General features: G+C 46.8%; 1 protein-coding gene across 5 annotated transcripts in view; it reads left to right on the top strand.

The window, feature by feature from the left end:
• The window catches only part of Asap1 (ArfGAP with SH3 domain, ankyrin repeat and PH domain 1), a 325,249-nt gene that overhangs the window by 33,464 nt on the left and 274,468 nt on the right, over positions 1 to 17,317 (top strand). For 3 of the 5 annotated variants that reach the window (XM_074069232.1, XM_074069228.1, XM_074069227.1), the window contains exon 2: positions 1,308 to 1,393. The exons of 1 other annotated variant lie outside the window; for it this stretch is intronic. In XM_074069232.1, coding sequence (XP_073925333.1) covers positions 1,335 to 1,393 — 59 coding nt within the window. In that variant the 5' untranslated portion in view covers positions 1,308 to 1,334. Of the gene's footprint in view, positions 1 to 1,307; positions 1,394 to 17,317 lie in introns of those variants that run through there. One more of the 5 variants, XM_074069231.1, reaches the window with a different exon arrangement.

The raw sequence follows: 17,317 nt of genomic DNA, 5'->3' as shown, positions 1-17,317 counted from the left end.
TGGGGCAGAGAAGGTGGGAGATGACATGGTCAGGCTCATATCAACCTGTATTTAGATACAGGTTTTTCTAAACCAACACTATTTTTGACATTTATGAGACTACTAGGAATTTGAACATTGTGTGGAAATTTGATAATATCAAGGAACTATTATTTTGAGATGTGGTAATGGCATTGCAGTTATATTTTTACGAAAGACCGTTTCTTGGCAATACATGTAGTAATAGGACTGAACTGATGAGGTGTCTGGAATGTATAATACAAAATTATGATGTGTTGGGAAGGAGAGGGTGTGGTTGGGTAGGATTGGTGACCGGTTGGTGGTGATTGGGGCTAGGTGGTGGGCACATGGGTTTCATGATATGCTTTTCTTGTGTGTGTACAAAATTACCAGAGAGAGAAGAAGAAGGAAGAGGAGGGAGGGAGGAGAGGGGAGGGAAGAGGAGAGCTGGAAGAAATTATTCTTGTTTTAGCAGACAAGGTTTTAGACCAGGTTTGGAGTTGGAAATGGTGTTTAAGGGAGGGATCAGGTAGGAGGAGTGACTATGGCCAAAGTAAAAATGATGGTGGCTTGGTTGGGGCTATGTTGGCAGAGATGGAGAGATAGTTGAGAGATCTTTAGGAAGGAAGGCAACCCATGACTTGGGGATGGATTGGACAGTGGGAAGACAGAGATGGAAAGATCAGGGGTTCCTGGCCCCAGATGCAGGTACCAATCTGATCTCTGGGGAAGGACCCACCCACTTTCTCTCCATTCTGCAAATATTGAAGCTGTTCTCTTATGTAACACCTTTTATCCCAGACTTCCTGTGCTCTGTGCACTCAGCAATTAAGCTGTGGTATGCATGAATTAATTAAATCCTCTCCCAGATTCAGGGCTGTCCTGAAATGTGTATGTTCATCCATATCTTCCTCCCTCCCAGGCTGCCTTCCCGTGGGCACACAGCTGCAGGTGTCTGTCTATCTGTCTGTCTGTCACACTCATCAGAACCTTGTAAGTTCATGTTGAAGGAGACTCAGTCTAGAGAAGTTAATGACTTGTAAATTGCTCTCCAACGTAGAGCCAGAAATAGAAGGCAAGAAGGATCCCTGAGCACTTCCTTGGCAGATGGAGATGTGAGCCCCAAAGTGGGGAACGAGAGCAGGGGCTCCCCGGTGGCTCCCCTCACACGCTAGACAGCCGCTCTGGGTGCAGGAGCATCCCTGACAGGGTGCAGGCCTCCAGGCGCAGTCACATGTTGGTCTGAGACAGGGCGTCCTGCGCAGTCCCCCTGGATGACCTTGTCACTTCTCTCCCGCCCCATGCAGGTAATTTTCTGATGTGAAGGCTGAGACATGAGATCTTCAGCCTCCAGGCTCTCCAGTTTTTCGTCGAGAGATTCACTATGGAATCGGTGAGTGTTCTGCAGCACCCTGTCTAGAAAACCCAGCCTGGGATGTGTGCGGAGGGATGCTTTCTGGGGGTGGAAATGCGAAATTCTGCGAGACACAAGCTAGAGAACCCAATCTGAATGCCATCAGTGAGCACCTTGGTGACAATGAGCTCTCTGGCATTTGTAGTGCTGTGGATGTCACAAAGGTTTTCTGTCATGTAATTATCTATTGCCTTTATTCCGGAAGAAAGTTGGGCTGTGGGTGGTACCAGAAAGAAGTCAGGAATATTGTTTGTGACAGTGATGCCACCAACAGTAATAGGTGCTACTTTGCCTCCTTCATTGTGCACAAGGTCCTTGGGAAACATGATTTCCTTCTGTCCCCCCCCCCGAGTGGGTAGGAATTACTCCACTCATTTCACAGGACTTAGCTGGCCAGCTTCATTTAAATTCACTTCAGTCCTCTGGCACCCTGCCTTTTACCTCTCTGCTGTGCTGCCCTTTGCTGGAGGTAGAGTCACCCCATTGGGTGGTTGGGAACACTGAGGCCTGGCATGGGTTCAGTTAAGATAGCGTCTGAGGAGTCCAACCTCAGAAGTTAGAGGTTTGCATTAGAGGATGGTAAGAGGCCAACCTGGACAGGAAGAGCCATGCAAATCTAGGCAGGGAAACCCTGCAGAATCTGAGAATCTCCAAGTTGTCAGGGTGACCTGACACAGACTTAACCCTTAGGTTAGTGTTTCTAGGAAGTCAGGTTGGCACTGATTTGCTGTATGATCCTAGGTAAGTCACTGGCTTTCTTTGTTTCTTCTGTTTCCTTATCCAAAAAGAGGGGGTCGTAGCCAGATGCAGTGGCTCACATCTGTAATCCCAGCTATTCAGGTGGTAGAGATTGGGAGGATTGCAATTCTAGGCTGGCCATGGCAAAAATAAAAAGCTGGGAATGGTGGTGTGTGCCTATCATCCTAGTTATGAGGGAGTGATCACTGTCCAGGCTAGCCTGGGCAAAAAAACCGTAAAAAATAACCATAGCAAAAACAGCTGGGAGTGTGTGGCTCAAACGCTAGAGCTCTTGCCTAGCAAGTGTGAGGCCCTGAGTTCAAACCCCAGTATCACCAGAAAAGGTGGGGTAATAGGTACTTGTGTTTTGGATTTTTTTTTGTGGGGCGGTTAGAGAAGAAGTTATACAGTAAAGTGTTTGACATAAGATGGGTACCAGAAAACTATATTTCATTTTTAGGGTGAAAATAATTTTTAAGCGTGATTAGATAAGCAAATGTATCCTGAATGGGTGGCAGAGGTAGAGGCTGGAGTTGGGAGCCAAAACTGAGGCTGTCGATGTCAACAGACATGGGGAGACAAGGGACTGTTACTGTCCTCCAGGGGACAGTAATCTATTACTGGATTGGCCTAAGTCCAGTGTTTTGGGTTTTTTTAGTTAAAAGGCCCATACAAAGTAGCATAAGTTTTAGGTGATATTAATTACACTAAGAACTCAGGGTATCATTATTCATTTACTGTGCACAAAATCTAAAAGAACATTGGCTTTAAAATATAGAAATTATACTTTCTGTCTTGTCTAAAAGTTCAGACACAAATGGAGCTGCTACAGCGATATGTGAGAGACACAGGCCTTTTCTGTCTTGTTACTCCACCATTTCCAAGAGCACTGCATGGTCCCATTCTAACCATTTCTGTGCTACCCATCACATCCACCAGCAGAAAGAAAGAATACGAAGAAAAGCAGGCCTCCTTCCTTTAAGGATGCTTCCTGGAAATTGCACGTGTTGCTTCTGCTTGTATTATTCTTTTAGTCCTCTGACTATACTTGACTGCAAAGAAGTCCTGGGAAATACAATCTTTATTCTGTAAGAATGAACCTACTACCTTGAGTGTTGTAATCACAGAGGAAGAAGAGAACAGATATGGAGGACAGATCTCTCCTTGCCATGCTAACACTTAACTGAAAGATTATCATTGAGAGGAGAAGCTCTGTAGCCAGACTGCTGGAGTTTTGAGTCCTGCATCCATGGCTGCACAGTTCTGTCACCTTGGATGAGCTGCTTCACCTTTCTGTGCCTCAGCCTCTTCATCTGTAAGATCCTATTTTGTATAGGTCTGAGTTAAGGCAAAGCCCTTAGGAACAGTGCCTGGCACAGGGTCGGTGTCCATAGGTGTCAGCTGTTAATCACGCTGCTTCTAATGGTGATGCTTTCCCATCACCATTACTACAGCTGCTCACGACTCCTGCTTCTACCACCACCATTACTGCTGCCACCAGTACTGCTTTTAGTATTACCACACTTCTGCTGTTCCTGTCACTACCAACCCTCTTGCCACCATGACCCCCAACACCACTCTTTTTACTACTGTTATATCCGCCGCTATGTCCCAGTCCTGTGACTGCTTCTTCTCATATTCTCCTATTGCCACCACCACTGTTGCTCTGAAATTCTCTACTCGTGCACAGTTTTATTCCCCCTTGAAGATCAGAGGGCCCTTGCAGTGGGTGGGGACACAGTGACTGGAAGGGAGCATGAGGTCTGTCTGAGGTTCTGTTTCCTGATCTGGGTGCTGGTTGCCTGGGTGTAAAAATTCTGAAGTGTTGCACTTCAGACAGATAATTCTACGTGTTTATCTTGTGCTTCATGAAACTTTGTTGTGCAGCTGGTAGGTGGAGGGACAGGAGGGACCCCCCTCCTGCCTGGCTTCACAGCTTGTTCTCTGACATCAACATGAGGCCCTGCCCCTGCATTTCCACTGCTCAGTTGCTTTGTTGTTTTGTCTAACAGACATCAGTCTACTGTATGTTATTCATGTGCCAGGAACCAGGCTAAGATGCTTGCAGTTCAGGGAGCATGTGGAAGGCACAGCCCTGCACATGGGGCTCTCTGACTCCAGGCAAAGCGGAGAGGTAAATACCACACAGACTGACAGCCACCAGGTTAGGCTTCAGTTGGGACACCCTGTCCACAGGAGGGGCATGTGAGCTAAGCCAACCCAGCCACCAGGCCTGGGCCACCTCCGCTCTATGAGGAAGGGAACTTTCTACATCTGACGAGCTGACTACCTGAGAGCTGCTTCCAGAACTATAAAGCAGTTTTTTCCATCCCTGCTGACCATCATAAGAAAAGGTCACTTTTTTCTTGTCTTGTTTGTCACTGTCACAGTGGTGAATCTACCTGTGATTCCACAGGGCTGGACCTTGTGAATTCGTAAAGGAGAAAGGAAAGCCCAGGAAAGGGAAGCAAGGATGGAGAATCGCCGGAATGACTAAGATCACAGCCCAGCAATGCAGTGGCCATGCTGGGAAAGCTCAAGTCCAGGGGAAAAGGAAAAGTTCCGTTTCCTTTCTTCATCACAATTCCACCATGTAGGCAGGAACATGGCACAAGGAAGCTGAATTATGTTCCCACCCAGCAGTAGAAAACAGCTGACCTTATTTTCAGGGTTTTTTCTATATGTACAAATGACCTGACCCGAGCAATAGACCCCCCTAAACCAAACCATGGGAACTCCTCTGTGCCTCCCCCTGCCTTTCCAAATGTCAAGGCAGACGCCCTGTCATTACCATGCCGCCGGCTGTCAGCCCAAATTGAATTTCCCTGTGCCCAGCTGATGTCCCTTTCTAGCCGCGAGGCAAGGGTCAGGAATGCATGCTGCACATGGACTGGAAATGTGTCCCCAGAGCCGGACACAGAAGGCTGACCTCTCAACTCTGCATTGCTAACATAGTTGGAAGGGTTAGGAGGCCTTAGGGTTCAGAATGTAAAAGAAAAATAAATGTGTTTTAGAAAAACAGTGTTCAAGTTCACTGTGAAAGCTGTTTCAAATTCCACTGGCTGTTTCCCAGCTTCTGCCATCCTTGGTTAGATACGTGAAGGCAGAAAGGTTCTATCTAAATGGAGAGTTGGAGAATTATGACCCAGTCCTGTCTCCCTTCCTCCCTCAGTTTTCTCTTCCCTCCTTCATGGAGTTTTGTTTATTTTTTGAGACAGGGTCTTGCCATGTAGACCAGGTTGGCCTTGAACTTGTGATCTTCCTGCCTCTTTTTCCTGAGATTACAGGTATGCGTCACTAGGCCAGGCTGGTTTCACTTCCCCCAGAAAGTATGAAGCAGCTACTGTACACTATGCATAATCTTGGGAAAATAATAAAAAAGACTCATTGCAAAGCCTTCCCAAGCTAATCATTCATGCTCATTGTATTCATTCTACAAACATCTACTGAGCACCTGATTTGCTCAGTAGATGCTTCTTAGAAGAAGTAGCAGACACAGTTCATCCTCTGAGGGGCTGGGAATAGACCCTGGGGTCTCCTGCATGCCTTCATCTTTTTCATTAACTCATTCAACAAACATTTTCTGAAATCCTATGTGCCAGGGACTGCGGGAGCTGCTGAGATACCAAGGTGAGCAAAACATAGCTTCCTCTTCCGTGGAGCTGAAAGGTGAGACAGTACTCTACACATTTCCTAGTGCAGCCATAATGAAGCACCATAAACCTGGTGGTTTAAAGCACCAGAAATGTGCTGTCTCCCACTCTTGAGGCTGGAAATTTGGAGCCGGGGTTTTCAGTGGGTCATGCTTTGTGAAACCCTGGGGGAGGAGTCCTTCCTTGCATCTTCCCAGCTGCTGGTCTCTGAGTCTGTGCTTACCTGCTGTTCTCTTATCTCCTTTCTTGTAAGGACAACAGTCATACTGGATTTAGTATCCATATAAACCTCATTTTCATTTATACTTTAATTGCATCTGCAAAGACTCTCCTTTCAAATACAGCCACAGTCATAGATACTGGAAGCTGGGACTTCCATGTTTTTGAGGGCGACACAATTCAACTCATTACAAGCCTGGACAGTGACCACTACATAGGGGCCGTGGGTCTGGGTTAGGCTGCCCTCTCCTTCTTCCCACTTTATCTCTGCAGCCAAAGGGTCAGGGCCTGGAGGGCAGCAGTTCCGGATCACTCTGAGCACTTCTGGATTCCTGATCCGGAAGCGAGCCAGGAAGGAAGCTCCTGTGTGCTTTGGCAGTGAAATTCCTGTGGGGCCCCAGTTGGTGGGGAGGGAGCCTTCTTGCTGCTCTAATCAGTATTCGTTTTAGTGGCTGGTGGGTGAGGGAGTCCTGGGGAGGAACTACCTCATGGCCAAGTTGGCCTGGGAGTTAAAACCACAACCCCACAATTCTGGCTGCTTGTAGGTTGTGTGGGCCTGGGTGCATGAGATCTGTGGACATCTCACCCATCTCTCGCCCTGAGGGGCCTTTGTGAGGAGCAGGCGAGATCATAGCAAGTGTTAGAAAGAGCACACTAGTAACTGTGTGTGTCCCATGATGTGTGTGCACTGGTGCAAATCACACGGCCCCTGAGGAAGGGCTCACCCCTTTGTTCAACATATTCTCCACAGGGAAGATCACGTTCACTGTGCAGCCCACTCACCCTTAGACCGTTGCCCCAGAACTTCCTTAAGGAAAGTTTTTCAGAAATACGGAAACCAGTCTTTCACAGAAATGTCCATGGTTAAATAGCTGGGAGTGATGGTGCATGCTTGTAATCCCAGCTCCTTGGGAAGCAAAGAAAGATTTGGTGTTTGTGGCCAGCAGCAACAAAGTTAGTGAGACTGTGTGTGGCTCAAGTGGCGGAGTACATGCCTAGCAAGTTTGAGTCCTTGGGTTCAGTCTCCAGTAACATATGCACACACGCACACGCACACGCACACACACGCATGCACACACGCACACACACATGCACACACACACGGAAATAGTTACAAATTGTGAGCAATGAACTAGGGACAAAATGGTGAAACAATGACGCCTTATAAAGATGATGACTTTTTTAAAGCTATGAGAATGTTTATAACTGTCATTAAAGGAAAAGGTAGTTTTATTTTTGAGGATGTGACTTGATTCCTCTGTGCCTCCACTGCCTCATCTATAAAACAGGGACCATCCTCTGGTTGCTGGGGGGGAGGGGGGAGGGAAAGGGTGGGGAAGGGGGGAGGGAGTGGGTAAGGGAGGGGTGTCTATGAGGCACTCATCACACATTAGGTGTCTTACTGTTTATCATCTGCTCTCAATTATGTGCGAAATATTCGAAGGAAAAGATCAGAAGAAGTAATGCAGATGAAAACACATAACGTCTCATTCAATGCACTTGCTTCTGTCTGCTACTCAGAAAACATTGCACAACCTCTCACAGCCAGATAGGAGATGGGACAAACAGCCACATAAAACTTGATATAAGTGCTATGGACTGGGTGCTCCGAGCTCAGGTTTCCTCTGCCTTCTTGTTCCCTAGACCTGGAATCTGAGCCCCCGGGGTGAGGCCTTTCCCAGGGGTCCTGGTGACTAGCTAAGAGGGAGAGCTCTAGGGAGGACTATCAAAACCAAGAGGGGCCCTCCAGCCTTAGATTGTTGCAGAAGCCCCTTCTAAGGGGGTGAGGTGACAGGTCAAGCTTATGACAATGCCTCTGTGTCTTAATGTGGCACTGCCCTCTTCCTGCCCCAGCACCTACCCAAGGTTCATAAACAAGGGTTTTCCAAAGCCACAAGGCTAACATAGTTCCTCTGGTTGGTACTAGTGAGTGCTTATTTTTCAACTCTTATTAAATTTTTAAAAATTGAGATAAAATACAAATGACAAAAAATTACCACTTATTTCCAAGAGTACAGTATACTCACACTGCTGGGAAACCATCCCCACCATCCATCTCCAGAACTTTTTCAGTTTGCAAGGCTGAAACTCTGGGGCTGGGGCTCTAACTCAGCACCAGAGCACTTGCCCAGCATGTGTGAGGCCTTGGCTTTGATTGCAAGCCCTGACAAAAACAAAAGCTGAAAAACAAACCCTGAAACTCTGTATCCATTAAGCAGTAACTTCCTCCTCCCTCTGGCCCAGCCTGGGGCAACCACCATTCTACTTTCTGTCTATGAATTTGGGTATTCTAGTTACATCATACAGGTGGACTCACACAGTATTTGTTCTTTTGTGATCAAAAAATTTCTCTTAGAATGGTGTCTTTCCAGGTTCATCCATGTTGTAGCACCTGTCAGGAAGTCCATCCTTTTTAAGGTTGAACAATATTCCATTGTGTGTGTTACATTTATATCTACATTTTGTTTATTTACTCATTCATTAAATGACTCTTGAGTCGCTTTCACCCATTATGACTAATGCTGCGGTGCACATAGGGGTGTAAAAATACCTGAGTCTCTGCTTCTCGTTCTTTTGTGTATTTGTCCAGAGGTGAAATTGCTGGATCATATGGTAATTCTGTGTTTAGTTACTTTTTTTGGTGGGCCTAGGATTTGAACTCCGGGACTCCCGCTTGCAAAGCAGGCACTCTATTGCTTGAGCCATGCCTCCAGTCCATTTTTTGCTCTGGTTATTTTGGAGATGGGGTCTTGTAAACCATTTGCCTGGACTGACCTTAAATCTCGAGCCTCCTGATCTCAGCCTCCCAAGTAGCTAGGATTACAGACATGAGTCGGGTGGCAGCCTGGATTTAATTTTTTGAGGAACTATTATATTGTTTTCCTAGCATCTACACCAGTTTACATTTTCACCAACAATATGCTATTTTCTGTGTTTGTGATAGTAGCTGTTCTAACAGGTATGAATGCTTTTAGCTGGCAAGTGCTTTTAGCAGGGACAAAGCATTGTCAGCTTGTGTTGGATAGACCAATTAAGTAATTCCTAAGTATGTATTTGAGCCCTAGGCATGGAGAATCTAAGTAATTGTTGTCTGGTCCCTGCCTTCAAGGCAATCAGAAGAAACAGGTATGCAAACAGGCAATTTTAATCTAATTTAGTAGGGGGTAATAATATATCCTTATTAGTGTTTTAATATATCCTTTTGCCTTGAATGCAGATAAATAACGAGTGTTGATTGAGTTTCCTGCATTGATGATGTGAAACCCCATCATTTAAGATCTGGAATGTTTGGGGCTGGATGGGACTTCCCAGCATCCCCTCCCCCACAGAACTTCCTGTGATAAAATGTTTGTAGTGTCACTAGCCACATGTGGCTGTTGAGCACTTAATGTATGCCTATTGGAGTGGAAAAACTGTTTTTAAAGTTTACTGAATTTTAATGGATTGAAGTGAGCCATAAGCTGTGGCTGCTGTGTTGGACTGTGTGGTAATAGAGACTCTCTTTGCCTAAATCACCCTTGTGTCTGCACCTGAGCCTTGTGGGAAGCTGGAGAAAAAGCAGATTCCCCCAGTGCTTCTTGCTCCTTAAGTTTGTCACAGGTCAAAGTGTGTGCACTTTAACCACCAAAGAGATTTCGAGGCACATGCATCTGAGAAATGCCAAGGCTTATGATTGTCAAGTTTCCTGTCTTCTTGTGAGATGCAAAATAAGTCTGGTTTCCAAAACTGTGGTCATATTCCACACAATGACTTTCCAGTCAACCATGGGCTGCATACGTGATCATGGTCCCTTAAAAGCAAGAAAATTCCTGCGGCTGGCGGGGTATCTCATGTCAAAAGCAGGAAGATTCCTATTGTGATGTAGTGCAATGTGTTACTCATGTGTTTGGGTTGACGCTGGTTTAAACAAATTTCTAGCACTGCCACAGTGGGCACAGTGGCACATACCTGTAATCCCAGCTACTGGGGGAGGCAGAGATCTAGAAGATTACCGTTGGAAGCCAGCCCGGGCAAAAAGTTAGTGAGACCCCTATCTCAATCAATAACCTGGCCATGGTGATCCATGCCAGTCATTCCAGCTTTGCAGGAGGCCATAGGTGGGAGGATCGAAGTCTGAGGCTGGCCCCATGTGAGACCCTACCTGAAAATTAACTAAAGCAAAAAAAGGGTGTGTCTGTTGCTCAAGTGGTATAGCTCCTGCCTAGCAAGTGCAAGGCCCTGAGTTCAAAGACCAGTACGGTCCCCTGCAAAAAAAAAACCAAAAACCAAAAAAGAACATACATAAAGGTGAGCAATACACAGAGCTCGATGGTGAAAATAAATGGGTATGTTACTTGTTTATGTATTTACTGTACTTTTTAGTGTTATTTTGGAGTGTCCTACTATAAGGAAAAAATTTTACTGTAAAACAGTATGACTGTTACGCCTGCAGCGGCCTCACACATCTTGTGTTTACTGTGTATCCTGATTGTATCAAGAGGCCACGTCCAGTGATTATTGAGCTAGGTCTATGTAAGTACCCTCTAGGAGGTGTGCACAACAATGAAATCACCCAGTGGTGCTTTTCTCAGTACCACCCCTGTCATTAAGTGATGTGTGACTGTCTAAGCACGTCAGCACCGATTTAAAAGCAATGATTACCTGTGGAAATGCAAGCTGAAACAGAAGCTCAATTAGTGCATTAGTCAGCCATTTGTTCCTTGCACTGGACATGAACCAGCCATCTGGGCATCACACGGTGGAAGTACACAGCAGTAATGAGCACAGGCCATCAGACCTAAATGTGACTGCTGGTTCCACCCAATAACTTACTGCATGGTCTTAGCAAGTTGCCTCATCCGTACAATGGGTAGTAACACCATCTCTCACCTGACAACACACGTGAAATGCAGCACTAGGTACTTTGCATTAATTACTGGAAAAGCAGCAGAAACAACAATAATAGTTAGCACTGAGCATTTGACATGGGCCAGGCACACTCTCTTTCCTAGGCTCTTCCTGCTTTCTAACTTACTTCGTCTTTACAGCAATCCTCTGAGTAGATAGGGTTGTTATTTCAAAGCTCACAGAGGACTGGACAACTGTGTAAGGTCCCACTGCTGATAGATGGTGGAACTCGGTTGCAGGCAGTGGGCCTGGAGCCTACAGTTTTCACGTTTTCTCACTGTGCTGTTACTAACCCAGGCTCTGAGGAAGGCCTTTTAAAGTGGGCACCCCGATCTCCCAACACCCTGCTTGTAACCCTAGCTCCAAGTGCCATGGCTGTGGAATCAATCTGCAAGTCAGCTCAGCATCCAGAAGGCATTGGCCCAACTGCTTACCCCCTTCCTCTAAACACAGCTTTCTTGGGGCGTCAGTGGTCCTAGCCCATGTAGACTTCCTCTTGTGACTGTGCCTCCTTTCTCGCTCTCTCAGAAGGGGACATTTTGATGAATTCACTAATGGATTAAGTCCATCAATAGGTTAGCATCCACACGATCCAGTTACCGCTCAATAGCGACACTAGCTGGGAGCCAGGTCTTGAATGCATGAACCCTTTTTGGGGAATATTTCATATCCAAACCCTAATAATCTGAAGCCCAAAACATGTCGCCCCCTCCCTGCCCCCAAGATTTCTGATAAGGGCTAAGCAGCATGCATGTTCAGCTATTTGGGAAGTGGAATTATAGAGGATTTTGGTTTGAGGCCACCTGGGGCAAAAAGTTAGTGAGACCCCATCTCAACAAACAAGTTGGGCATGGTAATACATGCCAGTCATACCAGCTATGCTGAAGGTGTAGGTTAGATTGCAGTTCGAGACCAGCCTAGGCCAAAACTCAAGACCCTATCCAAAAAGAAATTAAAGCAAAAGGGCTGGAAGGCATGGCTCAAGTGGTGGAGCACTTGCCCAAACAAGTGTGAGGCCCTGAGTTCAAACCCCAGTTTCAAAACAAAATAAAACAAAGAACAAATGAAAAGAATGGAAAACACCAAAACCAAACTCCGAGTGGCAAATACCTGTAATCCTGGTTCCCTGGGAGTCTGTAATCTCAGCCCCAGGCAAAAGTTCGAGATCCTATCAAAAATAAAGAAAAGGACTAGGAGCATGGCTGAGTTCAAACCCCAGTACTGCCAAAAAGAAAAACGAATGAAATGTAAAACATTCTTGAAAGTGTGTGTGGGGGGGTCTCTGCAGATATTTGGGGTTTGGTGCTTATAAACAGATGTACATGGTTTCCTGAGAATTGACATCAAACACGCAGTGATGTCACCTGAAAGTAGAACTGTGCTTGCCAAACTGATATGTGGAGGGTCTGTGGCTCACAGAGTGATTGCAGCTGGCTTCAGGAGTTAGCCACTACTTTCACTTCTTCACCTGCACCTCAGCAGCAGAATTGACCAAGGCTGAGGTGAGCTGGCTTGGAGCTGCTCCTGCCAAGGAGGGGCAGTGGTGGGATGCTCCCAAACCCTCAAAACGGAGTTCTGCCAGCACAGTGACCAGAGGGGACTGGATGCCAGTGGGGACCATGTTCCAGGCCCAGCACTCAGCTTGGTGTCCTTACCTGTGTCGCTCCAGCTTTTGTCTGAATTCCCACATGCCCAGCTCCATTCTCAGGACTGGTTGGGGTCAAGGCAGGCAGAGGCTCTGCGCTGTACATACATGTAACCTGTATGTGTCAGCCTGTTTTAGTTTTGTGTGACAGAAGCCCATCTCAGGTTTGCCTAAGGGATTACTCACTCACCTACGAGGGGGCTGCAGAGTACACTAGCCCCAGGAGTGATTGGATTCAGAGATTTGCGCTCTCTCTCTCGCTCTCTCTCTCTCTCTCGCTCTCTCTCTCTCTCTCTCTCTCTCTCTTTCACCACTGAATCCCTCCTCCCCTCATCACTGAGTTGTTTTTACCCCTGTACTGGTTTTATTCTCACTTTCTTCTATGTGGCTTCTAGAAACACCTGTCAAAGCTACCAGCTTAATAACCCTAGTAGAGAGAGCTTTGCTTCCAATTGTCAAAAAAATCTGAGTTTTTTCCAACTTGGGTCATCTGGCCCAACCTTATACCAATCACTGTGGACCAGGTGATGGAATATTCTGATAGGACAAGCCCATGTCACCTAACCATCTCCAGAGTTGGAAGAGAGATTGAAGGTCAGCCTCATAGGAATCAAAGACAGAGTGGCTTCCCCAATGGGAACTTGGAAAATACACTCACCAGAGTGGGGCCTGGGTGCTGGGGAGGTGAAACCACAAATGCCCAGCTTCAAATCAACTCTTTCATGGTGGGTTCATGAGTTTCTACTGTGTTTTGGCATTTCTGAAAGAACTTCAGATATACCTCAGTCAGCCAGGAATGTTTCTGTTTCGTTCTGCAAACTCCAGGCCATGTTTGTGTGTAGTAAGAGGCTGTGGATGTCTCCACCCTTATTTGTGGCTGCTTTGTTCAGCCATTCACATTGGATCAAAGACAATTTGGACCAGATGCTCCTGTCTTTGACAGCCATCTTCCTCTAAAACTAGGTCCTGGTCTCTGCCCCCCACCATGTCTGGCACCTGTCCATGAGAGCAGCACCTGCCTGGGAGGTAGGAGTTGGATGGGATTGAGTGGCAGATCAAGGGTCAGGAGGCAAGTGGAAGTAGGATTGGGTCGGAGAAGAGTGAGGGCTGCCAGGGCATTTCCTGGGGCTCCTTGAACTCAAAGAAATGTAAATCCCCAGCCTTCATGGTCTCGCCTGTGCCTGCTTCAACGTGTCTCCACCCCTCACCTCTGCTTGTCTACATTGCAACCAGATTAGTTATTCTGGGTTCCTTAAATGAGTGTTCTTTCCATTCCTGGGGCCTTCCTGGATGCTGCCCTTTAATGAAAGTACTCAATGGCTGACCTTGCTCTGGGCATGCCCATCAAGCCTCATGCAAGTCCCCATGGTGTGTGTGTGTATGTGTGTGTGTCGCCATCTTGCTTTTACTCATGCTCAGTCTTTCACAACATTACTACCTCCAGGAGGGTGGGGATCATCTGTTTTTTCACCACTGTGCATAGCTTTTTTGCCAGTGCCTAGCACATGGCAGGCGTTTAGTAAAAATTTGTTGAATGAGTGAATGACCAGGCAGTGGGGAGCCATTGAGGGATTAAAGTGTGAGGGTAACTTGCCCAATTTTTCCCAGATAGTGAGGGGTAGCACCCTGTCTGATGTTCATGTCTTTGACTCCCAATGTCTTACTTTTTTCCCCTCTGTGTAGCAGGGGGGTCTCTCTGAGTAGTAGTAGTAGGAAGGTGAAAATTATAACACAGAATGAATGCTTGTCTGCAGACCAGTTTGTAAATTACATAGTAATATTGACAGCTTTGATTTCTACCTGAACAGCTGTAATTGCTCCTCCCATCAAGCAAGTCTTGTCTTATGCACAGAGGGGAAAGTGGCTAGTGTGTTTATTTTAATCAGAGAAGTCCTTCCTGCTGGCACCTTGAAGTCATTGCCTTTACCTCAATGTCCTGTCTGATTTGAAGCGCTGATCATCCTTGGGCACTGTAATTTCATGTGGTTATAAACAAAGTATGGGTTGTTGACTTACCACACCATTAGCACATTTAATTTTAGAGGACTTTGAGACTTTTTCAACCTAGGGTTCAAATACAAGTTCAAGTGCATGTCATAAAGGGCAGTCTTTGCCCTGAGCTGTGCCAAGGGCAGATGGCCAGCTCTGGAGAGGAGCCAGGAGACCTGGTTCCTTCCCATGGCACCAAGACTGCTGGGGGCGATCTGGCCAAGTCCCTTTACCTCTCTGAGAGAGATGGGGCAGCACTGTTCTGGGTCGATCAGGCATCTTTCAGCGACAAGTGCTGGCTCAGGCCCTCCTGGATCCAGGGATGCTCCCGGGGTCCTCAAACTTGGGTCTTTGTCTTCTTTTGTAATACTATATTCCTAGCAAGAGACTCCTGGTTAACACCTGCCCTCTGTGTGACCTTGAACAAGCTATTAACCCCTGTGAGCCCTGACTTCCTCATCTGGGTCTAATAATAGATCCCACATGTGGCTGCAGTGAGTTTGAAACCAGCCAGTTCACAAAATTGCTTAGCAGGTGCCAGACACATAGTAGGACCTCTGGGCTCTATGGTCCTCTGTGCTGGGTGCATTCCCAGGCAGGCTGGCTCCGTTTGCTCCTAGTGATTCAGAATTTACAGCTTCCTCGCTTCCAATGCACTGCTAAATTTTTCTTTTTCCCAAAGAAGGAAGGGATATGCATAAGCCTTGGGCTCACTGGCTGCTAGGGGTGGAGTTTGGGGGAATGCTTGAGGAGAGAGGTCTGTCTGAGGAGTGAGCAGAAGAATCGATTGGGGGCCAGACTTAGGGCATGGTGTCATTTCTAGGTGGCAGGAAGAGCCTTGCAAGTCCTTCTGTTATGAGGGGAAGAAGTAGACAAGGGAAGCAGTTAACGTGTGTTGGCCATGAATGGCATGCTTTTCTGTGCCTCTGTGCCTTTTCACATGCTGTTCCCTCTGCCAGGGATATGTCTGTCACCCAGCAAGCCCCCGTTCACTCCCTAAGCCCAAACCTCTCCCTGAACCAAGCTGTGGCTAAAGCAGCTACTACCTCCAGCCCCTATCATTAAACACCTTTCCATTTGTGAGCAGCATCTACTGGGTGAGTGTGCCTTGTGTTGGGATCATAGCCCTTGTGTCAGAATTAGTTTGATCCGTCCTCTTGCTCTGTTTCTCCTCTATAAGAGCAGTTACTTGTTTATTCATTTATTCATCAAATATTTACTAAGTACTTGCTATTTTGCCAGGCATTACTGTGGAAGCTGGGGATTCGATGGGCAGTGGGGCAACAGATGAAATCAATAGCATTAAAGAACAAGACATTTCTGATGGTGTGTAATTTAAGAAAATAAGCCAAGGTAAAGGGACATCAAGGCCTCAGGAGTGGAGTTGGGAGGAGGGTAGCCAGAAAGAAGGACCCTGCGGAGAAAGGCCTGGAAGATGTCAGGGGCAAGCATGAGGAGGTCTGGGTGTGATGTATTCCAGGTGAGGTGGGGACCCCAGGTGCAAAGGCCCTGGGGCAGGCATGTTTCAGGAATGACAAAAAATAGGGCTGTGGTATGGGAGAGGATGAAGGTTTGGAAGGTAAGATCAGGGAGGTGGTAGTGCCAGGTCATGTAAAGCCTTTAGATGATGTACAGGGCTTAAGTTTTATTCTCAGTGCCTTGGGAAGCAGCTGTTACAATCCTTCCTGAGTGGTTCGGAACACTGTCATCAAATATGATAGCTACCAGCCACAAGTAGCTACTAAGAACTTGACATGACTTATCCAAGTTGACATGTCCCTGAAGTATAAAATAGACCAGTTTTCAAAGACTTCGTATGAAAAAAAGGATGTAGGTGGTCTCATTAATAACTTTTCATTGATGGCATGTGGAAATGGTAATATTTTGAATTTATTGAGTTAAGTGGCTTATATTTTTAAAATTTACTTCATCTGATCCTTTGATTTTTCCACTGTGTATGCTGATCACTTGGACTGTGTGCCTAGCTTGGACTGGCTTCCATCGCTGTTAGATAGCTCTGTCCTGGGGCACCTTGAGCCATTGCTTTACCTGCCTGGGTTACAGTCACCTCCTAATGGGCCCACGCTCTTCCTGGAGAACTGGGACTGCATCTGGTTGGTGGCGTTCTCAGGCACAACAGTGGTGCTACACCTAGGTCCCTTGGGTGTGTGCCTTGAGTACCCTTGACTGCTGCTCTACTTGGAGTCCTGGCCAGGAGTGCTGGGAGTTAACATCTGGGGAGCAGACCTCAGCCAGTAAAGGATTAGAGTGGGAGAAAAATTCTCCAACTTCCTTGTCCTTAGGGGCACAATTCAGAGGTGTGCTCTATAGCATCCCTAATCCCCAGTGCGGCTGACCTTGGGCTGCCTTTAGTGTAATCTGCTCATTAACACACCCAGCATTGGCTACCTCCCTGCTCCTGACTTATTTCTCTAGATACCTGTCTGGGATCACTTCCCAAATAAACTTGCACTCTGAGTCTTGACTTAGGCTATGCTTATGGGAGAGCACCGATGCTTAGTAGAGGAGGACAGAGCTGACTTCCCAGAGCATCACTGGCTGCTTATGCTCGGGCAGGAGTGGGGTGAGGGTACAGGTGACAAGCTTCCTGACTGGTCTTCTTTAGCCTCTGGACCTCTGAGTCCAAGGACAAGTAGCAGGGACACTGGGCATGCCAGGTTTGGGGTGTGGTATCTTGCTGGCCTAAGTGTCACCAGCCACACCCAGGGGGGCAGTTGAGTCAGCAGCTGAATCATCAGGGTAGAGCCACCC

The sequence above is a fragment of the Castor canadensis genome, chromosome 3 (genome assembly GCF_047511655.1).
Source record: "Castor canadensis chromosome 3, mCasCan1.hap1v2, whole genome shotgun sequence".
Classification (NCBI taxonomy): Eukaryota; Metazoa; Chordata; class Mammalia; order Rodentia; family Castoridae; genus Castor; species Castor canadensis.
This window is presented reverse-complemented; position numbering and strand designations above follow the sequence as displayed.